The 14,170-nt window shown below is 45.6% G+C and overlaps 1 protein-coding gene across 4 annotated transcripts in view; it reads left to right on the top strand.

The window, feature by feature from the left end:
- Positions 1–13,751, top strand: part of LOC142559716 (nuclear pore membrane glycoprotein 210-like) — a 248,521-nt gene extending 234,770 nt beyond the window's left edge. For all 4 annotated transcript variants that reach the window (XM_075671288.1, XM_075671289.1, XM_075671286.1 and 1 more), the window contains 3 exons: positions 37–146; positions 13,193–13,264; positions 13,336–13,751. In XM_075671288.1, the coding sequence (XP_075527403.1) occupies positions 37–146; positions 13,193–13,264; positions 13,336–13,344 (191 nt within the window). In that variant the 3' untranslated portion in view covers positions 13,345–13,751. The remainder of the gene's footprint in view (positions 1–36; positions 147–13,192; positions 13,265–13,335) is intronic.
- Positions 13,752–14,170: the final 419 nt, after the last annotated feature.

Raw genomic sequence — 14,170 nt, 5'->3', positions numbered from 1 at the left:
TGCAGAATGGTGAGGTTTACATTCGCCTTGGCACAGACTTCCAGGTGTTGCGGCCCCTCGGGAAGGTAGGCATACTCACGGTGACAGCCAAGGTGCGTGGATTCAGTGCCCAGGTGCTTCGCCAGGCAGCCCTGCCCAAACAAGAGGTGTGCCTTTTCATACGCAAATTCTGCATACCAGATCTGAATGCTGTGGTCCTCTCATTGACCGTGTTCTCTTTGGCAGTCAAGCTTAACTGACATGACTGAGACACCTGACAGCGCTGTAACGAAACTACTGCAATTATTCATTGTTGCTTTGATACAATGAATAATTGCAGTAGTTTCCATTTTACAATGGATTCGCAAATTCTCACAAACACCCCATAGATGCAAAGCACTACTATTTGGCAAGTTGATGCAATAAATAATGGGAATTATTTATATTTATTTACAGAATAAACACCGTGAGTAGATATGAATTATCCTCGATTTACCCACATAAGTAAAATCTCATTCATGCATGTTGGGAAAAAACACACTATTTGGGAGAACATACGGTCCAAAGTCACCAAAATAAGGTGCAGTTTTGCCCAAAAGAGATATAGAGAGATTGATAGAGATAGCAAAGTATTCAACTATTACATGAAGTAAAGCTCATAGTCTTGTAGTCTTATGGACAGTGTAAATTGCAGTAAATGTCCACTTACTGACTAAATCGCTGTGTAACAGGCCTAAAGACACATGAGACCCGCCGTGGTTGCTCAGTGGCTATGGTGTTGGGCTGCTGAGCACAAGGTCGCGGGATCGAATCCCGGCCACGGCGGCCGCATTTCGATGGGGGCGAAATGCGAAAACGCCCGTGTACTTAGATTTAGGTGCACGTTAAAGAACCCCAGGTGGTCGAAATTTCCGGAGTCCTCCACTACGGCGTGCTTCATAATCAGAAAGTGGTTTTGGCACGTAAAACCCTATAATATATATAAACACACATGATCAGTGTTCACTTGATGGTTATTTGTTGTCGCAATAATAATGAGGTCAAGGAGCAAGAAGCATGAAGTGGAAAGCTTGCCTAAAGTGTATGCGCTATGCTCTCCCTCACTTGAACATTTCAACTAGGCCACATCTTCAAAACAAAGCAGATCATGCAGCATATAATTCTGGGCACACATTGAAGCCGCCAGCTTGCTATGCGGTGCTTGTGGAGAGGAAGAGCAAACAGCTGAACACTTGATACTTTTCTGTAAAGGGCTTCACCCTGCAGCTCAAAGCAGCGGGGTGGACTTTTTCAATGCATTTGGGTCTAGGGACAGTGGAGGAAAAAATAGATTTTAAGCGAGTAGAAATAACCAAATGGAAGTTATCTGATTGGTGGTTAAAATCAAAGCAAGAGTGAAATTTCACCCTCCACTAAGTACAGAAATAAAACCTTGTTAAACTGTACCCGCTTAAACAGTAGTTTTGTCCTAAAGTAGTAAAGCCAAATCCGCAACTTAGTGACCATTGAACATAATACATTTTGTATCTACATAAACCATACCAGCTTATTGCGTACATATCGGTTAACACGTAGTGTTTCCACCCCGCAGGGGCGTCTGCGTCAACAGGCGTTTGGTGTGTGGCGACACCACGTATCCGAGCACACGAGGGTTGGACCCTCCCACATGTAGCTGTGTGCAGCTTAGCTGTGTCTGGGGAAAGGGGGATCCTGGGGGTTGAGTCAATGCTGGGTGTTTGGACCTTTAAGGCCCCCCGGCGGAGGCAATACACCCCTTTGGCCTCTGCTTCACATAGACGGCACCTCCAGACTGACCCACCTGGAGGAAACTGGCAGTCGCCTTTTCCTATCTCTCTCTTCTCAAATATTCGTCTCTCTCTCCCACTTTTTGGCCTTTCCTGTCTCCTTCTCTCTTCCATTTATTTCCTTCCTCCTTGGCGGCAAAGGTTAACCCTGTGTGGCTATCCAACCTTGGGCACACCATATTTGGTTGTAGTGACGGCGTACGACTGGCGTCGTGCAGACTTCTATGCAAGCTCTGCCGCGTCCCCTCGTTGGGCTCCGTGGTGGTGCGGTCGGCACTGTTGCCATATTTTTATGTTTATTCATGGAAACTTCTTTTCCCCCACTTCCTGATCATCCTCCTAAACGAGGGTGCACAAGTCTTTCAATTTTCAGGCAACTGAACACACAACTTTCCCTGCTTTCACGTCGGCCACTCTGATCAATCTGGAAAGATAGTGAGAATGATCTCACCCTTTCTTGTCTCGAAATCTCTGACTGAAGGCTTTGGACCAGGTTACAAGTCATCGAAAATGGCAAGTGGCGATCTGCTACTGGAGCTCCGCCACCGGAAACAGCATGAAAAACTACCTAATCTAGTGTCCTTTGGGGATGTTCCAGTGACAGTTACCCCACATCGTACCATGAATACCACCTGTGTTGTTGTCTCCGATGCTGATTTGCTGGAGCTATCAGAAGCTGAACTCCTGGAGCGCTGGAGGGATCAGAACGTCATCAGTGTCAAAACAAATTAAGATGAGGCGGGAAGGAAAAGAAATTCAGACCAAACATCTAATACTTACTTTCAGTTCTAGTGTTTTGCCTGAGACCACCGAGACCGGGTACCTCAAGATTTGTGTTAGGCCATATGGGCTAAATCCTCTGAGATGCTTCAAGTGTCAAAGGTTCGGCCATAGTTCACAGAACTGTCGAGGCCGACTGACTTGTGCCAAGTGTAGTGAAAATGAACACTCCTCTGAAACCTGCCAGAACACCCCACAGTGTGTCAACTATGATGGCGAGCATGCCGCATACTCGTGATCCTGCCCATCATGGAAAAAAGAAAATGAAATCGTCACAATCAAAGTAAAGGAAAATACAACATTTAAGGAGGCTCGCAGGCAGCTGTCATACCTGCCAGCAAACAGCTTTGCTGAAGTGGTGCGTGAGGGGGTGGTGCCACAATGGCTCCCAGCAGCTGTCCGGCCCACATGCAGTGAGCCGGCGGTGATGCCATCTGTCCCCTCCGCCGGCGGCTGCAGCTAGTGCTGCTCCGCCACCCAAGCAGAAGGGGCCATCCACCTCCAGGCAGGTGGCCTCAAAGGTCCTGTCCAGCGTGCCGAGGCCTTCACGCCAAACAGAGCGCTCGGAAGAGCGCTCTGTTTGGCGTGAATCACCACATACGGCGTCACCAGCGCCTAAGGAGCGGCGAGCCTCTTTCGATCGCTCCAAAAAAGACAAAACTCGCGTCACGCCGCCTGGAAAGGGCCCGTGAGCTAATTTCCATCTCTTAAAACACATTTATCATCATGGAGACACAATAGAAGGCTAGAGGACTTCTTCATAACATTGACGACATTACAGAACTACTACACAAACACAGTCCAAAGTTGCTGTGTGTTTAAGAGACACGTCTGAAACCTACAAAAACTAATTGTCTTCGCAAAAACTTCATATTTCGAAAGTACCACAACGAGGCTAACGCCTCTGGTGGTGTAGCAATAGTAGCCGACAAGTCTGTAGCTTGCCGACACGTCGCCCTTCAGACGCCCCTTAAGACAGTGTCAGTTCGGGCCATTCTTTTTAGTAAATTAATCACTGTATGGTTCCATTTATATACCCCCAAACCATCATCTCGAAAAAACAGACTTTTATAACCTTACTGTCCAGCTTCCCGAGCCTTACATTCTCGTGGGAGATTTTAAGGCTCACCACACGGTGTGGAGAGACTCGCAATGCGACACCACGAGAGGTCGATTGATAGAGAGCATTTTAGTAAACATGGGTACATGTCTCTTCAATAAAAACGAGCCGACTTATTATAATATCTATAACAATTTGCATTCTTCTATAGACCTATCTATTGGCTCGGCAGCATGCGGTGTGGCGAACGGAACGCAGACTGCATGTGTGTGCGTGCGCCGAGAATTTCCCAAAATAAAGAATGTACTTGACACACCATAAAGTCGTATTCCTGAAGGCGCAGCACCCAGCAGACGAGGCGACTAGAGGGATCACGCAAACCGACCAGCCAGCATAAAGAATGATGGCCACTGATTATCTTGTATGGTCTACCATAAAGACAACAGCAATACTTTTGTATGGTGAAAACAGCTGCCAGGCATTTCTGTTCCGTAACTGCATAATTGCGCTCAGGTTTGCTTAGACAAAAGCTGACTTATACGTCACAGTGGCGCATGTTCTGTGCCACTGTGACGTTCTACAGGCTCCGCACTTATTCCGATTCCACAAATGCCAGTGTGAACATCAGTCGAGCATGATAGATCGAAGTGACGCAACAGGGGTCCCAGGGTGTCTACCAACCGAGTAAACCGGGAATTCTCAGGGATCTTGAGTAGTCTGGAAAAACTCAGGAAAAACGGAATTTGTTCCTCTGTCAGGGAAAATTAGCTGTAATTTTATTGAAAGGTTCGAAAGTCACGGTAATGCTGGCTCGAGTAACAGACAGGAATCATAATGAATCATCTTTGACGTCCTGTCGTCGGCTGGAGGTGTTGCCAGTGTACAGTCAACGACCGACTTTCAGGATTCCCGATAATTTGGACGACTTCGCGGCACCACCACGTACCCCATAGAATTGACGTATCAGAACGTCTGGAATTTCGCACGCAAGAACTCTTCACCGTCCTATTTTCCAGACATTTTACCTTGACCGGTCCGAAACGGTATTAATCAAAGCCACCACTGCTGCCATTTTGATTACCTCGCCGCCTGAAACCGGCGCTTGCTTGCAGATCTGCTGGCAGCCATAGCCATCCCTGCAGCAACAATAGGCCTAGCTGCTTCGATGTTCGCTATGAAGCTTCTTGCCGTTGGGTGCCATGTTTTTTTATTGAAAGAATTCACTGCTGTCAGCAATGGCACGGACTCCGCCTTTGCTGTCCCCGCAATAGGATTAGAAGCTTGGAAAGCCTGGTGTGTTGCATAATGCCGGTTTCCAAAAGTCAGCTTCGCCTCTGTACAGAAACGTTACTTGGTAAAGCATACGCAAAAGTACTGCAGTGAAGCATAACAAGCGCGGCAAGGGGCTATTGCCACGGGACACAGTATGTATTCCATAAAATGGTTGGGACACCAAATGTTGAGGCTATAAAGGTATGTTGTAGGCTGCTTTCGTATGCAAGGACACCCACAACGAGGTATTGGGCGCTGCAAATATTTCAAAATAATTTTAATTCAGCTCTAAATAGTCATTAAAAGCGCCTTCTCGTGGTCGAGACCCATCGCTAGCGCGGCAGTTATGACGTCACAGCGGTGAAATGAAAATATTGACGTCATAGCACACTAGCACAAAAATGTGACATATGATGAGTAGCGATGAAATGCCGATTACGGAGCCTGCTGAGCCGAGCGACCGAGCATAGCCTCCACTATGACCGAGCTACAGGCATATAGAAACCCTTTCTTAATGCAAAGAAGGGGTAAGGCATGCAGACATGGACACAGTAGGAGAGAAGTGGACAACATGAACACCGCACGGCGGCCTGCAAACGGCAAACTGCATGCGGACGGGCCTTTACATGTTGAGTGTAGCACTAGCTGGCCGACTCCGAAAGGGACTAGGATATGCGGCGTTCGTGTTGTCCGCTTTGCTCCTCGCATAGTCGCATAGTTCGGCAGCTCGGAGCGGTCTCTCGTTTGCTTGGCCTTGTGAAGGCCCGTCCACATTACGGGTACGGAAACTCGCCGCACGCCGTTTGCAGGCCGCCGTGCGACGGCGGTTTTGCTCGCGAATGGCGAGATTTCCTTGATGTAGAGAGGACGGGCCCGGGATCTATTTATGTGGCAGCCGTACGGCAAAGCGGCGACCGATGAGTGGTCACTCTGGCACTGACGGCATCCTCACCGCCTCTGATCGTTCGGCGCCGCAGATATCGTCGCTAGGCCTTTTCCGGTTCACTTCAAAGCTAAAGCTTACGGCGCTTCCGAATGAATCACCAACTCTCACAAGCCGCAATATTTTCTTACCGTTGTTGTCGCTCTTCGCAATAATTATAATAATCGCAACATGCACTTCGAATCGCCAGTTTTTTACCTCTGCTGGTAGAGCATGTGTATGTGCGAGCAGACGACGCAGCATAGTTTTCCGTCACTATTTTTGTGACCCACATGACCAAGCCGTGTTGCGTTTCCTCTCCTATGATGTCATACCATCACCCGGAGTCCAGAAACCGAAACCAAAATCGCTCGGTATAATAATGCTATTATTAAATTATTTTTCGGGTATATATGAATCCTGCAGTGTGTATCGTGCTTCCTGAAGCAGTACGCAACGCTTGAATTGAAGAACACATGAACAAAAACTTTTATGTCTCCACCCCTTTAATTATACATGCGTGCACCCGGTATTTCCTGTCACAGTACAAGCACCGATATGCCTCATACGTGTACCAACCGGCAGTTAGAGCATTTTCGAATGTGCCTGTGGAGGTTTGAGCCCTTAAGGGCAGTAAATCACATGCATTTATTTTTTTCCAACAGGCCGATTTTTCGTACATTTTCGCGGCCCCTAAGGAGTTTGCAAACTCGGACGTGGACTGTGCAACTGACCAAGAAGATGTTTCAAATTGTCCATGGGGCGAACGAGTGGCAGAAGGGAGTGCAAGAACAGAAAGGACCTATGCATTGAGGAATGAACGGGAAAGGAAGCGTGCTGCCGCCGTTTTGAAGGAGCTTGAGCAAAAAAAAAAACAGGTGTTGGCAGATGCCGAGATGCAAGTGTCCCTCATCCAAACCAAAATAAACTCTTTAAAGCAGTGAAACACAACACTGAGGCCCGCGCACGATGCCTCTGTGTTGTGTTTAAAAAAACAAATGTTTTTGTTTTGTCAGGTCAGTTGAGGTTTACTTACGAGCTGTTGATAGAGAATCTCAATTGTGACAAAGTTTGGGCCTCATACCACTGAGCTTGCTATCAGTTAATAGAAATAGCTCATATTCGAAAATATTTGCTTTTGTATGCATCTCCTTTTTTATTCGTATTTGAGAATGTCCGACTCGATTTGCAATTTTTTTCGAAGACATTTTATTTGTTGTGCATTTTACTGACCCCTTCCTTCTATTCTCTTTTTGAATAACATAAACACTACTCCTTAGTATTCAAATTGGATTAAGCAGTCTTTTTTTTTTCATATGCTTACTGGAGAGTAACAGCATCGGGCGATATGGTTTCAGCTCATCTTGACATAAAACATAGTTCTGCATCACTCAGGGAATCTCGCAAAGCCACTCGGGGAATACCTGGAAAACTCAAGGCATTTGGAGATGTCAACTTGGTAGACACCCTGGGTGCTGACGTTAGTATAAACTTCACTTGAGAGAATGATGCGTCACGCTCTGATGTCCAATGATAGACCGCATTTTTGCCACAGAATACTTATCAATGGTAAATGATGTCAGCAAACTAGCCAACAAAACGATGAAAATGCGAACATAGGCAAATTGATGAATGAAGTTCTCATGCTGACTGTGCTGGGTTTAAGGAGCTGACTGCTTCAATCTTACAAGGATTGGGTCTGATGCCATCCTTGTCGACTAAGTGTCCCAGGACCAGTGTTTAACGTTCACCGAACTGTCATATTTTTTTAGTTCAGAACCAGTCCAGTTTTTGCAGTGCAGTCGAAAACAAGGCTGATGTGGTCGTTATGTTCTTCAAACGTACTGCGAAAGGTTACGACATCATCAAGGTAACACATGCATATCTTCCACTTTAGGCCATATAGTACTGCGTCCATAAATCTTTCGAAGGTGACAGGAGCATTGCAAAGGCCATAAGGCACAACATTAAATTCGAATAGGCCATCTGGACTCACTGAAGCAGTCTTTTCCTTGGCATCAGGTATTTCATCAGGTATTTTATCAGGTGTTATCCATAGATACTTGCCAGTAGCCTGATCGCAAATCAAGTGTTCAGCAATAAAAAGCAGCATGTAAGCAATCAGTGATGTCATCGATTTGTGGTAGCAGATCGACATCCTTTTTCGTCACTGTGTTTAGACGTCTGTAATCCAAACAGAATCTCCATGAGCCCTTTTTTTTTCTTTTTCTTTTTTTTTTTCAAACCAGCAATGCTGGTGCTGTAGGGGGGGGGTGTCATGGGCTAGACGACCCTTGAATGACACCTTTGTTCATCATCTCCTTGACTTGTTCTGCAATAACTCTGTGCTTGGACGATGACACTTGGTAGGGCTTCTGGCGGATGGGGTTTGTTGAGCTGGTATTTATTCTGTGGCGAGCATGGAACTATGGTAAATGAAGTGCTGCATGTCCATGTGTGAAGTAGAATGCAGCAACATGCCTGCAAAGGACCTCTGCTAGTGCTTGCCGTTCCGATGTACAGAGAGCCTTGCTAATCATACCAAGCATTAGCTCTTCAGAATGGCAATTATCGCAAGGAGAGCAAGCTGTAATGAGGCCCGCAATTAGTGCCGCTATTGAACTGCATGAGGCTTCATCGAAGAGAGCAATTTTCATACCATGAGGAAGGACAACCGGCGCGGTGAAACAGTTCAGCGCCCATAATGTGGCAACTGCTTTCGTCATGCGTACGACAGAGCAGGGCACAAGTACATTTTTTAGCACAGTTTATGCTGAGAGGCCTATCTTCAAGGTCAACACAAGTGTCAGTGGTAGTTGAAGATACACGAACAGGCGTTAGCTACCATAATGGTGCAATCACTTTATCAAGAACACTGAGTGTGTCCCTGTCTTCGCCATGCGGGCTTTGTTCGGAAAGTGCTGGTATAAATAACTTGTTCAATGGTATTTTTCCACTACCACAGTCCACAGAAGTGTTGCATTGTTCAAGAAAGTGATACCAAGAATTACGTCATGTGAACAACGAGAAAGAACAAGGAATTCCGACAAACAATTTCCCAGCCAACAAAACACTCACAGCACAAACACCAAGTGGATAAAGCCGCTCGCTGCCTACTCCACGAAAGGTAATAGCGTCGTTCCAAGAAAACAGAACCTTATGTCCTAGACAGTTCTTGAAAGCGAGGCTCATCACTGACACAGTCACCCCAGTATAAACTATCACCATGGTCGGTATTCTGTCAATCAACACAGTCACTTTGCTTTTGAACGTCACAACAGGCAGAGGTATTCCTTGCAAAGACCATCTAGTGACCTCACATCCATTGGCCACAGATGCTATTTCCCAGCGGCAGTGAGGATGAACGGCACCAAGGGACGAAGAGCAACGGGGTACTGTCAAACTCCGCTGGGATGCTGGCAGAACGCGATGTCTGGTCTTGTGCGAGAAACACTTCCTTGGAATCAAATCAGTCGTCCACAAGTCATATGAAGTATGGCTTCCATGTGGCAAGGACATTGGTGATGATTGACGGCGTTGCTTACAATACCGAGCTATACAGCCTGTGGAACCGCAGTTGTAGCACATGGGAGGGTTGCGGTGCACAGCATGTTCCTCAAAATGAATGCTAGGCCATTGTGGGCAACGAGAAAGTTTGTTGTCAGGTGGTTAACATGTCTCTGCTGCTCGTTGGAATCCATTGTACCGGTCATAGGGTGGTAGGGTCGGTGCTGTTCTTGTCATGGCCTGACATCATAAGTCAGAGTATTGCAGGTAAAAGTACGGCTGTTCTTGTTATTTGTTATGGGGGGGGGGCCAAGCGTCATAAGTAGGAACCCTGTCCTAGAGACGTGCCTGTGGTTGAGGTGAGAGCTCATAATCCTTAATGCCCCTCGCCCCAGGATACGAGGACAAGAATGCAATGTTTGGCTCAAAGTCTAATGGCAAGCGGGAGCTATGCTTGCTTGGGTGTGTCACTCGCATGTGCAGGCAAACTATTTGTTGGATCATTGATGCAAGATCGAGCAACTGGTTGCTATCTATGCTTGCAACTGTCACCACATTGGCTAACCTGCCAAACTTCGGCGTGATGCGCCTTGTCTTAAGTTATTTGAAAGTGCGACAGTCCCGAATGATGTTGGCAATGGAAGCCAGGGTGTCTTTTGCGATGAGGAAGCAGTAAGCTTCCTAGGTGACACCTTTTAGGATGTGCCCGACTTTGTCTTCCTCAGACATTCCAGAGTCCATCATCCTACAGTTTTATTACAGCCTCAATGTCAGTCATGCAGGTTTCACCTGGCACTTGCGTGCATTCCAGTAGTGTCTGTTCTGCCCTTTTTCGTCATGAAATCACAGAATCATTCTTTGATTTCGGAAAAAAACCTGCCCTAAGTTGTTAACGTTTTCTTGTGATTGTCGAAGCACACTAGCACACTATTGCAGTATCCGTTAAGAAGGAACACGATGTTTGAAAGCTGAGAAGCGCTGTTCCACTTGTTGGCAGCGCTCACCCGTTGATAATCTATGAGCCATTCCTCAACGTCTTTGTCTGGTCTTCCAAGAAAGGGAAGCGCATCTCTTTGTTGTTGTATGGAACTGGCCGGCACAGCGGTTAGAATGGGCCATTGTTTGTCTGCATCGTTGGCCATGTTCAACCCTGGTGGCTTCAGTAGAAGTCCGGCAAAGCGAAGGCTCTGTCGAAGAACTTGTGGTTCAGCCTCCGTCTTCAGGTGTCGATTACCCAGCACCTTCCACCACAACTGTTACGAATAGTTGTGACGAAATGGTTTTATTCATGGGAGATGGACGATGGTGGTAATGCAGTCCGACCTCCAAAGCTCTTCCTTCTCTTTGTCCTCCCTTCTTTATCCCTGCCTTTCGTATCTCCGTTACAATAATAAATTGTTTATGGCATTTTGATGCTTGTCACTATTTCTTCTAGAGTTTAAAAACCTTGGGCCTTGATTTAACGTTTAAAAAAATTAATGGTACAAAAATATAATCTCAGTACCCCTCCAAAAGCTGGTAATCTTTTGTAAGATCTGTGTCAACACACCTTCGCTATCAAGATGCGCTTCTCTTGAAGCCAACCTGTCAATGTAAGCACTCAATATACAGAGCATCCCAGCTAACTTTAGCCAGAGTTTAAAAATGTGCAAGTGCCATGTAACTGGACAGAACAAAGGTCATTTTGTTTGCTGTCGCTTGGAGATATTCAAACTGTATTTTTCATTCCGGGTAATTAGATTAGTCATAAATAATTCATCAACTCCTCAAATATTAAAATTACATGAAAAATGTTGAGAAAATTGTAGAGCGACATGAAAAATTCCTGATACAACTTTCTATTCCTCAATACGTGCTACATAAAAGTGTTTTTCTTAGTGTGAAAGAAGCCCACAAATGCACGCAAAATTGCAGCGCGACTGGCTGCTTGAGGCACTTTGTGTGTATTCGCGGGCTTCTTTCACACTCGCAAAAACACCTTTGTGTAGCAAGTATTGAGGAACAGAAAGCTGTATTGGGAGCTTTTCGTGTTGCTCTACAATTTTCTCATTGACACTTTTCATCTAATTATAATATTTGAGAAGTTGATTAATTAAAACTGATCATCTAATTAGGCAGATGAAAAATAATTGTTTGAGTATCTCCAAGCGACAACAAACATTATCTTTGTTCTGTCCAGCTACATAGCATTTGCATATTTTTAAACTCTGGCCAAAGTGAGCTGGGACACCCTGTTGAACCTTGCTGAAGGTGCTGGCCAACTGCACGGTCCTTGGCCTGATCACCGAAGCACTTGACTGAGCTACTAGGGACATCAAAAAAACCCTTGGTCACATTCATGCTAGCACAGTATCAAGCGGTCATGTGCCTCTCATGATATCATGATACCTTTCAGCCCAGGTGGCCAAAGTATCGACAGGCTACCTTAGCTAAAGTCACTGGAGCTTGGTTCCAGTGACATAAGTATTCCATAAATTTCTTTCCAGAACTCCCAGTGGTTGTTGCATCTGAAAACATACCTCTAGGCATTTCCTTTTCTGAACTGCTAAAAAGCTTCTTAGTCAAACAACAAAAAATACAAAATGCATCCTCGTTGATCACTAGCATGTGTGGAGATTGTGACTGATTGCTTCATCTCCTCTATGCATCCACTCGTCATGGCATGGATCATTTGGGGGGGGGGGGGGAATTCTTGGTGACTGGCCAATTGGCAGTGGCAAAACAAGGGATGCAGTACTAATAGCCTTAGCCTTGTAATAGTGCCACCTTGTGGCATCCATGCAAAACTCACGTACATGCACTTTGCTGGGTGTGCCATTAAACCATATTCTTGTTCCCTATAAGAACTGACAAACAAGCTTGTTAATTAAGCAGATGAATTGTCTTTGGTTTGTCGTGGCTGTTATGTGACTTCTGTGGGCTGTGTTAATAGCAAAGCAACTTGCTGACCACAACCAATGACATCAGTGGTGTCCAAAAATGCTGGAAATTTTGTTTCGTCTGGTTTCTGGCACCCACTTTTTTGTGTTATGTGAGCGGACAGCAACATGTAGGTGTTTTAGAGCTGGCTTGTCACTACCTGTCCGCACCTTTGATGCTCTGAATTCAATTGAAAGAATGAACTTGGCTTTTTTCATGCATTTTAGATTGTGCACAGTGTGTTCTACGTTTCAGAATACAAGATATGACATTCCTATGTATCAAAGGAATGACCTTCAAGACTATATGCTGGCCCATGCTGTCGCAGCAGCAGAATGTCTCAGAGGCCATACACCACTAATCCATGTTTAAAACTTTGTTGCAGTCATATAAAGTTTGGAAGCATCTAATGAAAACATAGTGCCTACATGTCACTTCCTGGCATGTTTTGCTACTCCAAGCATGTCATGGTGCAATGGAGAGCCATTCCTGCATTTATTTTTCCGTCCTGTTGATTATATGTTCCATAACCTTCCATTAGTATGAGGAAGCCATTTCTATGGAGGTGCAAAGCAGGCACCACTTGTTGCAACATGGGTCTTAATTTTAACATTTATTTGCACTGAATGCTTTTAAATTTCCCAGTACTGAAAGTTTGGCCAAAGCTTGTAGAGATTGACAAAGTAGAGAGCATAGCAGGCTTCTAAAGTGAATGTAAATGAATGTTCAAAACAAGGATGTGAAGGAAATGTCAGCCATAGAAATCCTCAAGAAATTACAGTACATCTTTTTCAAAACATTGCCTGTCATTATATCCCTGTAAAGTGGGTTTCTTTTCTACCCTGCATAGCCACTGCTTGTCTAGGCTTTGACTCATGAATACACCCTACTGTCTGTCAAAACACCCGCAACCACAGTTGCAACTCACTGAATGCTGCATCTCTGCAGGTGCCATTGGTGAGTGGCTCGCTGCAGCTGGAGCTGGTGGACGACCTGTCAGCAACGGAGAGTGCCCATCAGGTGAGGAGTTAGTAGGGGCTGGAGCCCTGACTGCATAAGTCTTATGGAGACCCCCTTCTTTTCTTACACAGGAGCTGTAGTTGGCCGGCCATGTCACCCCCTAACTGGTGGTGGTCCTTTACTAACGGGGTTTGATAGATGGCAATAAAGCCAACCTGGCATGGCTACCACCCGCCTCTATTTTCAGAGCAAGAGTCAGCTGAACTGTCGGCAACAGTAAGGACACTCCCATATTTATGTCAAATGGCAGGATAATAAATAATATAGCAAAGGATAATAAATATTATAGCAAAAGAGCAAAGAGGACAACGCCCGCTGTATAGACTTGTTAAATGCACAAGCGAATGTAATGTAGCAGAGTGTTTATGTTTGGGAAAAACTGCTTAACAGAACTGGCTGTACACGGAAATGTCGAAGAGATAATTTAGTATGAGTACTTGGCTCTGTCTAAATTAAAAAAAAAAAAAACATTTTGTTTCAAGGGTGACTTCAGCACCTTTTGTGGTACTGTGTTGTGATCAACCAGCAGGAATAGTGACACCGCAACAAATCGCTTCGTGAAGCTGGCAATGCGTCCCCCTTGGACAGCCTTGTGGTGCCAGCAAGGTGAGACACCTTTGGCGGATCGAGTGTGGTTTGTTGGTTCACTGTCGCCATCACAGACCAATGGGAGCAAGAAACTCCTGGGAAAGGGTGTTCTGCGATGTTTTCTCACAGACTCCAGTAACCACCACGATCGTTTGGCATATGTTCCAGCTAATTGCTGGTTCATTCCAGGAACCAAGACGTGCCAGCCTGAGCCAAGCGTGACAATTCCTGTCTATGAAGCTCCCCTCCTTTCTGTCTGTACAGTGAACAAAGGCGCAGGAGTGATTTTGTGAACCCTTGCCCTCAACGCGGGTCCTT

The sequence above is a fragment of the Dermacentor variabilis genome, chromosome 10, assembly GCF_050947875.1.
Source record: "Dermacentor variabilis isolate Ectoservices chromosome 10, ASM5094787v1, whole genome shotgun sequence".
NCBI classification, from domain to species: Eukaryota; Metazoa; Arthropoda; class Arachnida; order Ixodida; family Ixodidae; genus Dermacentor; species Dermacentor variabilis.
This window is presented reverse-complemented; position numbering and strand designations above follow the sequence as displayed.